Genomic DNA, 18,189 nt, shown 5'->3' on the forward strand with positions numbered 1-18,189 from the left:
CAGGATGGAGTGTGGAGAAGAAAGTGCGTTTTCTTTCCTCCAGTTTCTAGAATGGAAATTGTGTGTGTGTGTGTCTGCGTGTGTATGTATAAAACAGTTGGAAATGTGATAACACTATCAAAAGCACATGACATCAACTACAGAAGTACTAAAACATGAAACACGAGACAATTTGATATGGGACAATTTAAAACCCTGAGGCCCAAATCAAAACCTGCTCTCTACTCCATCGCAAGAAGCCATTCCCTTGCTCGTCGCTAAAAAGTTGTGCTTCTCTTGAAGAGCTGCTCTTCAGGGCTAGAGAACAAAATAAGAGAAGAGAGTTGCCATAGAAAAGGAACATTTAAGATTTTACTGGTCTTGTGGCCCCTGATTACGGCAAGACTGAGATATGACAACAAAATTAAGTGACATGGCGGACACGAAGACAAGTAGGGTGGAGGCCAGGGGCCTGTGAAATAGCTATTATGGCATGGGTTTCCAGCAGAGAGAGGGGGTTTGGCAAGGTTTGGGGTGATGAGGAAGACTGGGCTCTGGAGACAATACAATGATCCCTGCAAGTTGGAGAGTGTATGGGTGCCTGATCGATGAAAAGGAAAAGTGTGGAAGGGCCTTGGTCATGTGCTTGCTGTGGTGCTTACTCACATTAGGCTGAGAGTCATGGTTTACAAGTGGGCAGCATTGCAGAGCAGGAGTTATGCCTCCCACCCTCACGCTGGTCTTCATGAACTTGAGAGAATAAGCAGTGTATGTTCAGGCAGCTTCAAGGGAAGCCGCGTTCCTTGGAGGAGCACCGGATTTAAGACAGAAGGTTCCATGTGAGAAAAGACAGAGATGCTGGGAAGGCCTCCCCTCATGGGGCAGGTGAGCTTCCAGAGTGTGCTCCTAATGTCCTCAAATGGGGCCTTGCTCTCTAACACTCTGTGGACATTGCCTTGAAATTCTTATAATCTTACCTTTCAAGTTGTTTTGTAAATGAAATCTGATGGGACGATGGAGAATGTGTGAGAGCTTAGAACCTCGGCTCACCTATTGTCCTGCCTCCCTGCCTCCCTAGACAAGGCCTCAGCCACCTGCTCCCCGCACCCCACTACCCCTACCGATCAGTGACTGTTGCTGCCCCCACTGAGGGCCTACGTATGGACTTGGGGATGAATAGGGGGTGAGGAATGCAAGCCCCACACCGAAAGTGCTACGGCAGGGTCTGGGCTCCCATGAGGTTCTATACTTGTACCTCACCCAAGGGAACAGGACACTTAAGTATCTTTTTAGGGTACCCGGGTGGCTCAGTCGGTTAAGCATCCAGCTCTTGATTTCGGCTCAGGTCATGATCTCACAGTTTGTGAGTTTGAGCCCCACGTCGGGCTCTGTGCTGACAGCGTGGAGCCTGCTTGGGATTCTCTGTCTCCCTCTTTGTCTGCCCTCCTGCTTGTGCTCTCTCTCTTTTTCGAAAATAAGTAAATAAACATTAAGGAACGATTTTTTAAAAACCACTGTGACTGGTTCAGAAAGAGAGCACAGAGGAAAGGAAAGAGCTTCTTCCCCTGCCTTTTCATGCAAGGAGCCCTACGTTCACATTTGCACTTGAGCCCTACAATTTCTGTAACTGGCCCTGACTGGAGGTTTCCAGAGGTAGCAGAGGAAGATCACAGAAGGAGGGCAAAGGAGGGCAGGACGAGAGAGAGGGGACATCAGGGGGACTCTAGGTGAGGGCAGATAGATAAACAAACCGCAGGGGATGATGGGCTTTGCCTTTTGGGCAGTGGCCAAGGCGAAGATTGCGAGAGAGATGGAGCTTACCTTGTCAAGGATCCAAATGGAATGCCGGCAGAAGTTTTAGTGTGAGTATCCTGAACCCCACTGCTTACCTTTATTGCTCAGGGCACCAATCAGAAAGCTGGGAGGTTCTCATAAGTTGGTTCAATAAATCCTCTCCCGGAAGCTTCCAAGACAAACCACTTCAAATCGAAACTCCTCTTGCTGAATACAGCAGTGTGCTCATGGTGTGTGGGGTCAGGTCCAGGCCAAAGGAAGGCACTAGGGACAGAATTTGAGTCTTACGTAAATGGCTGGACATAGCCAAAGCTTACGGGGCTTACAAAGGAAAAACAAAAGGCTTTGGGGCCTGGGTTTTCAGTGACCAATTTTAACCCCAAAGAAAGACCTTAACTCCTTTGAGGTTTATCTGTAAAATGGGGATGGTGATCACTTTTGCTTTCTGATGACCCAGGTTTGTTCAAAGTATCAAAGTATATCAAAAATGTGAAAATGCCTTGCAAATAGCTATATAAATATTAATTGGTACTTTAATTCTATATTCTTTTTTTTTTTTTTTAAGGATTACTGGATCCTACAAATTAGTCTGTGACAGCATTTAGGAGAGAGACACCGGAGTCATGCTTCATCATTGTGAGCCTCACATCTCTGGAAGGTTAAAGCCTTAGGGTGGAGCTCTGAAAATTTTAAACACAAACAGAAGCAAAAGGTGAAGTTCCAAAACAGAAGAAAGCTAAATTTATATATACAAATGGCAAGTGTGGCTGGATGAAGGTCCCGAAAGACATCTATTACCCAAAGAAGGTGGGAAAGGAAAGAAAAAGTCCTATCTTTCTGAATTGTAGAGTACTTTCCACCTCATACATTTATCTACATCAAAGGAGTCTTTTCTGTGTTATTGTCTCTTTCTCTCTCTCTTTTTTTTAATTTAAAAAATTTTTAACGTTTATTTAGTTTTGAGAGAGACAGAGAGACAGAGAGTGAGCAGGGGAGGGGCAGAGAGAGAGGGAGACACAGAATCTGAAGCAGGCTCCAGGCTCTGAGCTGTCAGCACAGAGCCCAAAGCGGGGCTCAAACTCACAAACCACGAGATCATGACCAGAGCTGAAGTCAGATGCATAACCAACTGAGCCACCCTGGCGCCCTGTCTCATTCTCTTTTTGATAGATTATGGAAGGATCTAAAATGGAAGTGGGATTAGCACTATTTACCAACTTTTCCTCATTCATCAATGGAATACCCACAAAAGAGCAATTGTGGATAGTGTGGAAAAAAACAAGTACCAATCTAAAGAGATCAATGAAGCATCACATTAAATAATAATGTCAGGGTTTTAGAAAAGAGGTTATAGACAGTCCAGAAACTAAAATCTGAGTAACATGTTTCCGTCACCTGTTAACAAATCAAAATCTTAGCTTAATTCAAACAAATGTGTTTGGAACATCTTTTCTCAAACATGTATTTAGAATTTTAAAGTGGATAATACCCATCTCTTCAATTTGTTAGATTTTGGAGACATAACTTAAAATCTTATGGTGTCCCAAATCGTAGTTTTTCGTCTTGTGGAGATTAAAATAGTAGCTAGAGTAAGGTGTAAAAATACTGGGTGCTGATATAGCTCAATTCTCTAATTAGGTGGGTGTGCTGGCGTGGCTTCTTTGAAAATATCGCCACCTAGAGGAAATTATGAATCAAAGCAACATCTGCAATGCACCACGGAGACTGCATAAGAGAAGTATGACATCTGTAAGAAGAAAAACAGGTATTTCAGTGAATGAGGTGGGCCACCTAGGAAACGTATTAGGTCGCGGGTCTACTGGTGTATTTTTGCATAATTTAATTAATTTATATATCTATTTGTATTCCTAAGTAACATTAAAACTTCATATAGCTTTTATTTATGCATTAGGGATTGACTTCTAATTTTTTTGTCCATATCCGGAAATATTTTTAGAAAATAGATATCCTGATATTTGACTACAGGGGTAAAATTTACATTTTGGGAAAATTCTTCAATTTAAAAATAATCAGTAATTTAATTAATATCCTGAAAATGTTTAAGAGGCTAACATACTAAGGATTTTCTATCTCAAGTCTTAGAAATTAACAAACAAAATTCCTTAAAGTCATTTGTTTCTGAGCATTTATGACTAGGTTCCAAATCATAGCAAGTAGGGCAGGAGGTAATTTAGTTGGTTGATTCGAATAAAAATGGGATAATTTTCTTTGTTTCAATTTCTGATGTTTTTCAATCATGGCAATTTCTGAAAGCATATTTAACATGAAATATGATCTATGCAGTAATCTTAATATGCTATGTAACAAATACGGGACCTTGAAAGCAACAGATCTTTAAGGTAGGTTTAAATGGATGATTTAGCAGCTATGAGAGATTTATATCCTGTTTAAAAAAAAAAAAAAAGAAGCTGCCAACTTCAAAAGTTAACTCTCTTAAAAAGTCCCTAAAGATGATTTTACTTTAAATTGTCTTCTGAAGATAACAATTTTTGGCTAATTGGATTCCTCTGGATTATCAATTTTCAACGTGTCAAGAATTATGGAGTAGGTAAGAATATAAATAAGGAAAAAACAACTTCATAGACTATTTGAAGAAGTTTTATTGTCCTGTGTTTACCCTTGTTAGATCTGTTGCCTATTAACTCATCAGTCTTCCCCAATAAATGCTAAGCCCCCTGGAGGCAGAGACTATTTTTTATATGCAGTCATTCCTAGAGTGCCATTTGGTCAGTGTCTGTTCTGATTAATTGATATCCATAGTACAAGTGGTTAAATATTTTGAATATAACCCTTAACTGTATCTATAGCACTTAGAGTAGTCCCTGACATTTGGGAAGAACACAAAACACAATGGGTGAGTGAATGAATGAATGGCATCCCAAATTGGACCTACCGTCTGTTTTAAGTGTATGTTTATTGAATGTATCTCTCCTCCCCACCACACACAAAACCCTTAATTAAGTAATCTGTAGAAGGTCTGATTAACACTTGTAAGGCAAAGACAAACATAAGTCATTCCTATCCTTTTTTTAGATTATCACTAGCCTAAGCATAATGGCATACCAAAGGGAACTATTTTGTCATATGAAATTATAAATGCGTATATGTTTATATATGTATACATATACATATACATAATATCTTATATACATATTACAGTATACATATTATAGTATGAATTTACATATAATATATATTTATATATTTGCATATATATATAATTTTAGGAGCGGGTAGTATATTTGATAATGGAATAGAAAAGATTCTTAGGTACATCAAGATGAATCATAAATTAATCTACCTGGATAGGTAAACTTGACACTTGATCATTGCCTAGGAAAACTATTTAAATTACTGGGCAGCTTACATGTAACATACCTAATATATATTAAATTCAGTGAGCACTGATTTTCTTCTATTTGCAAAGTAGCTGTTATGAGTCTAAACTTTAGTGTTCTATAGTTTTTGTAGAACCATGGTTAAGGAAGATGAACAACCTAAATGCTGAAAATTTCTGTGTTCCAAAACACACTTGACTTCAAGGATTTCAGTAAAATATGTGTGATTCTGTCTTGTGTATGTAGTCTAGACCAATCAGCTTTCTCCCTCCAGCCTCTATCAGCAATGCATCGCCACATTTTGGGAAAAATTTATTGTATTGTATTGTATTGTATTGTATTTTTCAGAGAGAGACAGAGGGCAAGTGGAAGAGGGGCAAAGAGAGAGGGAGACAGAATTTGAAGCAGGCTCCAGGCTCTGAGCTGTCAGTGTAGAGCCCAACGCAGGGCTTGAACTCACAGACTGTGAGATCATGCCTTGAGCCTAAATCAGATGCCCAACCGACTGAGCCACCCAGGTGCCCCAATGCATCACCACACTTAATCCCCTTCAAATCTTAATGCTGTTCTGCTTCTATGGACTCTCTTTTCCTCCAAGTCAACAGCTTTGCTACAAAGCAGGACAAACTAATCAATTGTTTGATCAATTGATTACTGGACAAACTAATCAATGCTAATACAGTCATTGGGCTTATTCATTGTCAACTCTCTCCTGATAAATGCAGAATCTAGTAGATGGTTTATAAATACATAAATAAATAAAAAATGTCTTAAAGGAGTGGTGAGGCTTAAGGTAGGAAGCTTAAGCTAGAAAAATCATAAACATACCATTGACCAGTGGAAACTATTTTGAAAAAAGAATTTTAACGTACACCAAAATTTAAACTCCCTGTCTCTTGTCATATTTATGACTGGGTCTTATGGTAATGAGTGACAGAGGAATTGTAACATCTTACACAGCATTATTCCTAGCTAAATCCTTCTTTTCTTTCTTTTTTTTAAATGTTTGTTTATTTTTGAGAGACAGAGAGAAGAGCGCGAGCGAGATGGGGGCTGTGGTCAGAGAGAGGAAGACACAGAATCCAAGCAGCCTCCAGGCTCTGAGCTGTCAGCACAGAGCCCGACACGGGGCTCGAACTCACGGACCGTGAGATCATGACCTGAGCCGAAGTCGGACGCCCAAATGACTGAGCCACCCAGGCGCCCCAAGTCCGTATTTTCTATTAATTTCATCCACATTTCCTGTTTAAATTCTTGCCTCCTCTCATTCCTGATGCTTTCCTTATGGTGATACTTACTCAGCTCTTACATTTGGACACTTCATTATACCCAAAGCTTTCAACTGACCTCCTGATATTGGCTACTGCCTGTATTTTTTACACCGTATTCTATATTTTTCCTTAACCGTGGCTGCCATGTGGCAGCTCTTGGGCTCCTCCCCTGCCAGCAGCCAGCAATTTTCCATTTCCACCCACTTCCATTAGTGACAGCTGATTTCTAATTTAGAGAATGAAGAATTCTGCAATCAGAACGTGCTTTATACTTTCACCTTAAGAAGAAAGGGGAAAGGGGCCAGGAAACGGCTCTAATGATGTGAGGATTCTAGCACAATTTTGCACACTGTTTCTTTTCTCTCTTTAAAAACTTCTCCTCCCATAAATAATTTATCACAGAACCTTTGGACATCAATTACTGAGACTCAGCATTTTTCCAGGACAGTATTCCAATATGCAGTATGACTGCAGAAGTTTGACTTTGAATATCCACTCTGAGTTATGTCCTTGACTAATCTGAGCTGAATTTAAAATTTCATCACACTCCCCTCCATTTCATGGAGTAGAGCAACGATACAAGGAAACAGACTGTGTGGCTTCCAACTTCAGTCACTTGTTAGCTTTGCGACCTTGAGTAAGTTGTTCAGTAGCTGTCAGCTTCAGCTTTCTCCCTGGGAAACTAAACCTATACTCAGGGCACAGGTCCTGGAACAGGGTAGGGACTCAGCCAATGTTAAGTTGAAACGTGGCAAAAAATAAGTATTTAAATTTCCAAACCTATTTAAATTGTAGAATGATAATTGAACTTAAAATGTATTTTCAGGTGCACTTGAAGAGGAAGATCGTTGCTGGGGGCATTATCTAGGTGGCTCATATTCATGATTCTGTGGCCTAGCAAGCCTGAGTCAAGAGCTTCCTTGTGATTAAAGGACTTTGTGGTTCAGTCCCTATACAGATCTGTTTTGTCCACAAGGATGTGCCTAGTGTATAACACAGAGCTCAGGGTGCGAGAGATGTTGTGCATCTGAAAGTGGTTTTAGTACACTCATCATGAATAAGTCACTGTGCTTCCCTATGAGAGCTACCTAATGATCACAGCTCGTTTCATACATTTCGTTTCATTTTTTCAGAATAAATATTTTCAGAATATTAAAAACATTTATTGAGGGCTTTTTATATGTAAGAGTCTGTATTGAAATAGAAAATCAGTTCCTTGCCCTGAGGGATTTTCTAGCCGGAGGAGAACCACAGAAAACTAGCTATAATTTTCAAAGGATAATGGAATTCTCGGTGAATTGAGTACCTGCTCTTTCCAGAGGTGCTCGGAGCAACTGATGCAAGTGTTACTAAGAAAGTTGTATACGTGGAAACTGCTTCTCAGGCTAAGGCAGAGCCAATCCTCAGCACTGACTTATGCTCCCAATAGAAGTGGTTAAGCAGCTGGAAAGAGCTGGAAATGGGACAGTAATAAAAATATTAATTATCCTCTGGATGCCAGACAAACAAATAAGCAGGGTTGTCTCTTTCCCTGACAAGTTGTGCTCTAAGGAGTGGCTGTGATCATTAATAAATGAAATGACGCTCAAGTCCCAGGAGGTAATTGACGATCACAAGTCCTGCATTTAAAACTAGGCCAAAATAATGTACCACTGCATGTCAGAGAAGTGGAATTAAAATAAAAACTTAAATTTTAGAAAAAAAAATATAAAAATAAAATAAATAAAACTAGGCCAATGGGCACATAGTTTTATTTTTCAGGATTAAAGTATTAAGCATTATTTACTTTAGCAACTGGGAGTTAAAATTTAAGCATCGAAAAATAAATTCAAAATTTGTTAATTGTCTTCTCTGCTGTTGGTTTTAAGTCAAAACAAATATACTGTCAAAAATACATTGCTTGTATTAATTAGGGGTGTAAATCTCAAAAGGAATTCAAAATAGATTTATTATAGTAATATCTTTAGAGAAACTTATTATCAGTATAAAATTGAAGTATAAAAATAATAATCCATGGAAATCCGAGAATCTTTTGGGTCTGTTTTCCTTCTTTCTTTTACAGTTTGATAGTTTATATTTATGGCTTAGTTTCATAGGTCAAAAAGATGCTGTTGTTAAACACCAAGACAGTTGGCAACACGTTCAAATAAATGATACAGACATCTTAATCAAGTCCTTGGGCCAGCACCTTTAAAATGTTCATTTTCTATGTATTAATATAGTATGTGTACCAGAAAAATGCATCTGTGAATACAACAGGAACGCCATGATCATTAGTTTACATCTAAATGTCCAACCTTTGCCACTAGGTGGCACCTATATATTAATAGTTGCAGAGCATATGTCCCGCGTCTGAAAGCAAAGTTGAGAGTATGTAAGAGAAAGGTAAGTTAATTTAGCTTCGTTTTGTATTTAAATATTTGCGCTGGTATATACCTTGAGGTGATGGGTTTATTGCAGGGAATAATGTGGAATTCACAAAATTTTTTTCAGAAAAGGAAAACATTATTTTTTTTAAAAGAATAAATAAAAGATGAACATTGACTTTGGAAAATCCACTGGGGGTGGGAAGATGTACATCCACTTAGTCCTGACCTCAGCTTGTCATTTTATATTATCTCTCAGCTCAGTGGAATGTTACAATTGAAAGGAAGTTACAACAACAACAAAATATCCAATTATAGATACCAGCATTATAATTTTGCTTTTGGTAGTGCTATTAATAGTAAATGTCGTACGAAGTCTAATTTAATAGTGAGTTTTGTCAGAACCGGTAAATTAAATTAACATCAATAAAAGGTCTTGAATTACTAAAAGTGACGTGCTAAACTTTTAAATCTCTTCACAGGAGAGAATACTCAAATATTTCATGATAATAGAAGTATCAACCGTTATAAAAAAGTCCAAATGCCACATGAAAACTACAGAAGATGCTAATATTAATAGTTTCTCTTTAGGAGTAACATAAGACAGAACCTTCAATAATGTTACAGTGTTATGAATGATATCCAGTATCTTAATACACCTACAAAATTACCTACAATTTTTGTGAATATTTTTCTATCATGAAAACATTGATTTCAATTACAGATGAGAAGCAATACAGTCACTAAAACTAAATTTTCTCAGTGAGGTGTTTTTTTCCCACCAAATACGTGTATATTGACACACACATATATAAAATTATTAACCAACAGTGATCGTCATCATATGACTTACATAAGCTGTTAAACTAGTAGTAAGAATTATAACAGAGACAGGAATATTAGTATCTCTTCCTTAGGTGCCATTATTATCAACCCCACATCGAAGACAATATAATCTTTTGTACTCTCCTTGGAACTCAGGTCAAGGTTATTAAAGGAAATTTTGTTCCTACCCAAGGTGTCTTAAATAAGACAATAGGGAGATATGTTCCAATAATACAGTGGGCCTATAACTTTAAACTCCAAACAGAGGACATGAGTCCTGAAACATCTTGCTTCTTTGCATTTCAGGCCCTTCATCTGTATAAGGAAAATAAAGCATTAGTTCACAGCGTGGCTATGTATTTCAGTGTGATAATACATCTTAAGCATCTTGCATATGCTGGGGCACCTGGGTGGCTTAGTTGGTTAAGTGTCCGACTTCGGCTCAGGTCATGATCTCGTGGTTTGTGAGTTCGGGCCTTTCATCAAGCTCTGTGCTGACAGCTCAGAGCCTGGAGCCTGTTTCAGATTCTGTGTCTCCCTCTCTCTCTCTTGCCCTCCTCTGTCTCTGTCTCTCAAAAATAAATACACATTAAAAAATTTAAAAAAAAATCTTGCATATGCTTACATGTTTTTTGAAGTATTAAGATCTCTGTTCTGAATAGTGTATGTTTTCCACATAGGTGGCTTGTAGCAGGTATTTAATATTTATTGGAGTTTTCACTGTCTTAGGTGTAGCATAAGACAGAATCTTCTTCTTTAAGCATTACTATGCATGTGTTTTGATTTTGAAAAGATACATTGCCTCTATGAAAAAAGAATGATCCTGACTGGGGTGGGTAGTTCTTAGCACTAGCCATTAGGGTATTAATGTCAGCCATAAGAAGGAAAGAAACATCACTGACCTGGCATTAGGGGGAGATGATAAAGAACAGAAACTTCTAGCTATATAGATTTGATTTTCGTAGTCCTGCATAACAGTAAGTACAGCTCAAAGTATGTATCTGATTACAATTATCCATGGGGAAACAAGGTAGTTAGTGAATCATTTTGTTACTTACCTTGTGGGGTTTTACATTTACAGTTGCTCTGATTACTAACAAGTGACTTTTAGACACCCCAGGATATGTCGATGGTCTCATCTGTGCATTTATTAAATACTTAGTATTATAACTAGTAGATATTGGATATCACTGTTCTGAGTGTTTGGTATGTATTGACCCATTTAACCTTCATAATCTCATTTAATCCCGTGAGGCAGATAACTACAGATGAGGAGAGTGAGAAGCCAAAATTTCAGTAACATGCCTGAGGTCACACCAGTAGTAAATAATAGAAGTTTTGAAGCTACAAAGTGCAGCCTTGATCATTAAATTCCCTTGAGGACTCTCCAATGGCACAAACCCCTCAACCACAAAGCTTCTAGGCCTTCACTGTGCAGGCATATCGTTTAAAGATCGTGCTACAAAGCAGACTCTAACTCAAAAGGTTTGGGTGGAGGCTGGGCATCGATAGTTCTAGCAAGACCACAGGTGGACCCAATGCTGTGTGGTCCATGGACTACACTTTCAATAGCAAGGCACCAAAGCACTACATTTGCACACTATTTTACCAGGAGCCAAAACCGAATTTCAAGGGCAGATTCGTTCATTCTCAGTTTAGTGATAACAACTAAAATATCTAGATATCTCAGTCCAACAGAACTGCAGTGAGATGACACTTCATGAGCCTAGTTAATGAACATAAACTGATCTCATGTTCAGAAATCGACATGATTTTTATGATTAGATGTAGGTTAGCGTCTAATTAATGGTGATGCAGTCTACACTGTACTTCTTAAATATTGGGTTATTTGATCTCCACAGTAGACTTGAGCAGTAATGGAGTATGACAAGTACCTTTGAGGAAACAGACCCAACGAAAGTGGCTACTTAGGCACTCTTAGGCAGCAGTGACCACACACAAAGGCCCAAACTCTTCTCTTCCCTCAACTGACCTTGATGTCTGGCCATGTTCCATTAACTGATTAAATGTAAATAGATGCAAATACAGAGTAAAGGGATACAGAACAACGATAGTACCTGAAACAGGTAAGAGGCAGCCACATTCTGATTTTGCTTTAAATACACAGATAACCAAGGCCAAAGGAATTTGGAAGCATGAATATTGAGTAATTTTCTATTGTTATTCCATTAATATAAATGTAGCTAAATATGAACAACATAGCTGCATATATAATTTTCTTATGCTGTTAAAATCAAAATTAAAGCTGTTTTCTTAGTCCTATTCACTCCCTTGCCCTGAGACCACCTATGAGATGATATTTGTATTATTTCCTTCCCAGACTCTGTAGGTCTGGTGTGGCCATCAGGAAACTGGTTATTTCACCTTTTGTGTTAATTGTAATGGAACTAAATCTGTTGGAATTACTTTTTTCATAAGCAGATGTTAAACATTTTATGAAACCATACTCAGAATTCAGAGTTGATCTCTAAATGTCAAACGTATTTACCATCCTTAGAAGACTAATATTTTCACAGAAAAAAAAATCTCTTTGAGTTACTCTGGAGATGAAGTAATGAAGATAAATCAAGAAATGCTGTCAGTCACTAGGAAAGGAAAATACCGGAATCTCTATATTTAAAAACACTTGCGAATAGACAGCAAAGATTCTTATCAAGCCTAGGCCTTCTAAACATATCTGCGATTTATAATGTTATCTTTCTTATCATTGGCAAGGGAAATAATACCTCCACTCTTGAGAGAATTGACTAAATGGCACCTCTTTATCGCCGTGTTCACGCATCGAGTTTGAAATGACTTTAAGAATGATAGACTTACTTGGAAAATTGTATTTTCTTTGAGTGTACACTTAACTCTAAAACTAAAGACTAGATTTATTCTGAGTTCTTACTGATATTACTGAATCATCAAGTTGTACTGAACAAGCTGCGTAGAGGTTCTCCATGAGAATGGAGAACTACAGTCCTCCAAGCATGCTAAGCAACAACCCCTAGGATCCTGTCATTACATGGGAGTGAATGGGGAGAAGTCTGAGAAATGTAATGGTGGGGTATACTGGGGGCGGGGGGACTATCCCTCTTTCCTCCCAGCATGATTTAATTATTTCATATTAGCCTTTAGGATTAGAAAAGGGGCCATCACAACCTGGCTAATAAAACAAGAGTTCCCATAGAGAATCATCAGGTACTAATCATTTTCGTCATTAATTTTTGCTGGTGTCTATTTCAGAAGATATGGGTTGCACAGAAATTAATAGATAACATAGCTTCTGCCTACCTCTGTCACTGTTCATTGGCTGCTCCTTCGGGACATTCTCGTATTTCTGTCCTCAGTCCCTTAAAGGCACCAGGCTCCTCCCAGCTCTCTGCCTTTACACTCATGGTTCCCTCTGCCCACAGTAAACATCCCCTTGGAAACCCCTGTGATACATACTTTGCTAGTGATGCATTTCTTGGCATTGCTTGAAGAGTGACTAATTTGTCTAACTCCTCATTTAATGTGTCCTTTCTCCTAAACCATAAGCAACACGAGAGTACTGATTTTGTTTATTCACCATTGTATCCTTATCAGGATTTACATTGCTTGGCCCCTAGGAGTGTTTTGAACAAAAGTTTGCGAAGTGGAGGAAATTCTTGAGGTTTACATCCTTTACAATGGCTAACGAAAAATGCCGCGTGCCTGTGGAGCCAATTATGTGTTAAATTTTTTAACGTAAAAGTAGAATCTTTTGTAATAATAAACTGATAATTGTCCAGATGTGATAATGAAGAAATGAAATCCTAAATCCTTAATGAGAACGTATTTATGACCCAGTGAATATTGTAATGTCTTGGACAAAGTATTCTATGAGCTTTGATTTGCAAGAATTTGTGGGTCAGTATCAGGAGCAGAACTCTTGATTTCCCCCTACAAATACATATTAGAATAGTAACAGTAATATGGCTGGCTGGCTATTTTTAAACTCCTTTATAGGTCACTCAGAAGCTGTATCTTGTGAAAAGTAATGATTTTTTAGAGTATTATTAAATGTTTGGTTATTCATTGCTACAGTTTGGAGGGTTGTCATTTTAAGATTCCTATAGTGTGTCGTTTCTTCTGTTCATCCTGTTGACAGCTGAAGTATTGCTGAATAGATTTCTGACATTAAATAATAAGTGAAAAGCCGAGGACTATCATTTAACACTTCAATTACTTTATTTTTCAAGAGCTTAAGCTTATCCCCCCCAAAGCTATGTATGCTGGGATATGAGTAAAATTCAACATCCATGTAAGATACCACCATACAGTCTTCTCTTCATCAAATAAATACTAAATTGTGGTTCAAACTGGAGGTATAGTTTGTAAAAAAAAATGTCATTTTCGAGAAAGCAGGTTCAAATTCTTCATCTAGGGATATTCTGGAATATGCCATCGGTGGAACCTTTTATTAAGTTATTGGAATTAAGTGCCCAGAAGGAAATGTGTTACTACTTCCTAAAAATGTTTGAATAAAAGCTATTACTCTGAATAATGCATTCTCTCCAGGTAATTGCTTAGACCTTAAAAAACTAGCTCATGTAGGCTTGCACTTACTCATCTTTGTTTTCCTGTCCTTTGTAAGGAAGACAAACTGGGAAAGAAATAAAACATTCCACCCCCAATAGGCCAATAATCCTTTAAAAAAAATCCATTGTGCAAAAACAATTTTTTCTGGTTCCTGTGAACTTATGACAAGGAATATATCCAGGAACAAGGCTTCAAAACCTAAGCTATGTTCCATTGCTGGCCGTTACCTTGGATTTTAACTAGATGTACAAGTTGACTTCTGACCATGGGGAATCCTCTCCATGCATGGATTTATGGATTGTTGAGGCCATGGCAGATAACCAGTTCCACAGAAGCAACTCCATGTTCTTCTGAGGAAGATCCATAGCGCTGTGGAACAAGGAATATAAATGAGCGATGCCACAAGACACTGCAAATGGGGTCATCAAAATACAACCCTCAAAAATGAACTCTGAAGGTGGAGAATCTACAAGGAAAAATATTTTTTGAAATACAGACATTTTTAAATGGTTTCAGTATTAAGAGCACTGATAGACGTTCACTAGCCATGGCATGTGCTTCTTAAACATGTAACAGCCAAAATATCCGTTGATTCCAAGTTTATTAAGTAGACAGTTGAATAAATTTGTTAAAAAAAAAAACCTTTCAGCATTGCCAGAATTAAGAAAAAAGAAAGAAAGAAAGAAAGAAAGAAAAAGAAAGAAAGAAAGAAAGAAAGAAAGAAAGAAAGAAAGAAACCTCCAGTGTCTAGAAAGGAAAACACCAAAAGAAACTATTCAAACTGCAGTAATAAAATATTTGGCCTTTAATCATTTCCAATTAAATTATATTTGAAAGCTCCCCTCCCCCACCCAGAGTCATACACAAACACACCAATTTTTAAATGTTTTATAATGGTCAAAGGAGGGCTTTACATAGATATGTTTATTAATGGAAACCACTTTTTAAATTAGGTTTTAATAAGTTACTAATGCAGTTTAGCCTCAAATCAGTTCCATCTCATTCTCAATCCCTTTCCTGATGTCTAACAGTTAATGTCGTCTAACATGAAGAGAGCTTCCTGCGGCATTTTGGGAATTACCTGCGTGGGGCTTAAATAAGTACAGTTTATAAAGTTCTCTCTCTCTTCCTCAGCGCCCACTAGGAACGATAAAGGCATTTCCAGAGGTAAGTGATTCTCTTCCTCCCTCTGCTCCTCCCCTTCCACCCCTTCCTCCTCCTCTTCTATTTCCTCGTCTTCTTCCTCTTCTGCCTCTTCCTCCTCCTCTTCTTCCTCCTCCTCCTCTTCCTCTTCCTCCTCCCCCTCATCCACACAGTCCGCCTCTTGGACCTCCTCTTCGTCTTCGGCCTCTGCCTCCTCCTCCTCCTCCTCCTCCTCCTCTTCCTCCTCCTCGCTCTCCTCTTCCTTCCCGTCACACTCCTCCTCATCATACTCCTCATTTTTCTCCTCGTCGTCCTCCTCCTCCTCCCCCAGCTGTGCTGTCGGAGACTGGTCCGGAGGGAAGACCAGAGGCGGGTTCTGCGCAAAGCTGTACAAAGTTTCCCGCAGCTCCGCGGCTTCTTCGCCGCCGCTGGGGGGCGCGTCGTTCCAGGAGGGGCCCTCGGGGGAGGCCGGGCCGCGCGCCTGGGCCTGCTGCGCCCGCAGCGCCTCCTGCTGGCGCTCCAGCTTCTCCTGCTGCCGCATGTCCTCGTAGATCTGATTCATGATGAACTGGGTGGTGTTCCGCGGCGCCCGCATGCCGGGCGCCCGCCACCCGTACAGGTTGACCGGCCGGAGCAGCGTGCTCAGATCCACGGGCGGGCTCCTGGGGAAGGAGCGGCGAGGGTGGCGGCGCAGGCCGCGGCCCCTGCGGCCCCAGCGCTTCTTCCTGCCCGGGGGCCTGGCCCAGCGCGGGCTCCAGGGCCCGCACCAGCAGGAGCAGCAGCAGAGGCAGAGCGGCTGCAGCCCGTACACCCGGATCACTTGCACTCGGCCTGGAGGCCTCCAGCATCCCTCTGGAGGTGGGCGCCAGGGCCCTCCCCAGCGCCCCCAGTTAGAGTACACCTCCCAGTGGGGCCGTCGGGGTGGTTGGAACCAGGGGCCCGGACCGTGCTGTTGCTTCCTGGGGGGCTCATACTCAGACTTGGGACCAGAGCGGTAGCGCCGCTTGTTTATTGGAGCGCCCCTGCGCCTTCGGTGCCAGGAAGACCAGGTACCTAACGGGGCCGAGGATGCCCAGCCGCCGCCCAGGTTCAGAGGGTCCTCCCTTTTGTGGAGAGTCTGGGTCATCGTTCAGGGAGCTCCGGGAGGTCTAAATGGAAGCGTCCGGGTAGCGGTCAAGTTTGGCCAGATCCGAAGAGCTGAAGAGCCTCGTTAGTCCGCTCAGCACCACGTGCCTGCTCCTGGGATCACGCCTTTCTCTCCAAGAGGACTCCTCCTCTCCCTCTTCTCCGCTTGCTTGATCGCTCTTCCTTCGTAATCTCTTCGCACCCGAGTTGTCTTGCCCAGGTGGGTTGGGCGGGACTGGGGCTGGGTAAGGATGGTGGGGGAGGAAGGTGTTGGTGGGCGACGCACAGCGAGACCCGCTCCCGGGTCCCACACACACCCGCCTCGGCAGAGGCGCAGGCTGGGAACCGGGGAGGCAAGGGTTGCGCGTTACCTTGCAGCTCACTCCCAACCCAGGTGCTTCACCGTCGCAGTCCTGGTGGGACTGAGGGGCCGAGGGCAGAGGCAGCCTTTAAATACCGGCCGGAGCCGCCGCGTGCCCACCGCGTCCTTGGTTGCCCAGGGTGATAGCCAATTGGGGCCGAGGTCGTTCCCCTTGTGGTGGAGGGGGATTCCGGGTGGAACGAGGTGCCCTGTGAAGGTTCGCAGAGGGCTTGTGACGCAGTTTTTGAAGGAGGGAAAGAGGGCCCTAGGCTGGGGTTGTGCTCAACTCTGATAATATTTGATACCTTTGTACCCCCTGGACGTGCGAGCATATGGAAGCTGGACCGTTGGCTGAACCTCTTGGAAGGGGGGTAGGGGGGTGGGGGCTTGTACATTGGAAAACTTATATCCTATACCTTTGGAGGATAAGGGGATAAAGGGAAAGTGCCTAGAGTCAGAAAACTGGGCCCCACTCCTTCCTTTATGGCCTGTGCACACTCTTCTAACTCTTGAGAGTTATAGTGCGTCATGTGGGAAAACACTACCACGAACATTTATTGCGTGTGCCTGCAGCAAGCGTGGGCTCACCGCACGTAGCCCTCACACCTCCCCTGTGAGGTAGGCATTGTTATCACACCTCACAGAGTAGGAAATTGAGAGGTTATTTTACCAAGGGGATTAAGCGCTTCGGGGCTCGTATTGAAACCTAGGTTTGTCTGGCCACAGAACCCACATGCTTAACCACGTGACTCTCCTCTACTGCCCACCCTCCTTAAATAGGACTTGTGAAATCCTATAGGAAAGCACTGTGCTAATTGTATCATAGCACGTGAATGTCCACTGATTAAATAAATAGTACCAGGATGTATATTCGTGAGAACACAAATATGCCAGTTATGTCTTTTCATATGTCCCTCTATCTGTACCAGAAAACCCATTCGTTGGGAGCGTTTATAACATTACATTGAAAATATTTTGATTTAAATTATCATGAATATACTCTGAGTGATGCTATAAGGGTGGATGTATGTCATTATGCATTCATCCAAATCCATAGAATGGGCAATATCAAGACTGAACCCTAATGTGAACTATGGACTTTGGGTGATGATGATGTGTCACTGTAGGTTGAGCGGTTGAAAGGAAAGTACCATTCTGGTGAGGGATGTTGGTAACGGGGGAGGCTCTGCATGAGTGGGGAGGGGGGTATATGGGAAATCTCTGTATATGGGAGATCTTACACTCAATTCAAATGTGAACCTAAGCTGCTAAAAAACTTGAAATCTATTTAAAAAATGTGCTTGAATTTCAATTTACCGATTATTAGTCTCTGTAAACCTCAGATTCCTTACCCATACCCAGAAAACAGTTATAATACCTATTCCATAGGGTTGTGTTAA

At 40.9% G+C, this 18,189-nt stretch overlaps 1 protein-coding gene and 1 long non-coding RNA gene across 2 annotated transcripts; both read right to left on the minus strand.

Moving 5' to 3' along the window:
* Window positions 1–1,742: 1,742 nt before the first annotated feature.
* Window positions 1,743–17,270, minus strand: LOC132693981 (uncharacterized). Its single transcript, XR_009617088.2, has 3 exons — window positions 16,800–17,270; window positions 14,388–14,529; window positions 1,743–2,037 (listed from the first exon to the last, which is right to left on the minus strand). It is a non-coding gene; the product is annotated as an uncharacterized LOC132693981 (long non-coding RNA).
* On the minus strand, window positions 15,035–16,854 carry CCER1 (coiled-coil glutamate rich protein 1). The gene has a single exon (XM_060656798.3). The coding sequence runs from the start codon at window positions 16,427–16,429 to the stop codon at window positions 15,185–15,187; it is 1,245 nt and encodes a 414-aa protein (XP_060512781.3). The 5' UTR covers window positions 16,430–16,854; the 3' UTR covers window positions 15,035–15,184.
* Window positions 17,271–18,189: the final 919 nt, after the last annotated feature.

The sequence above is a fragment of the Panthera onca genome, chromosome B4 (assembly GCF_046562875.1).
Source record: "Panthera onca isolate mPanOnc1 chromosome B4, mPanOnc1 haplotype 2, whole genome shotgun sequence".
Lineage (NCBI taxonomy): Eukaryota > Metazoa > Chordata > Mammalia > Carnivora > Felidae > Panthera > Panthera onca.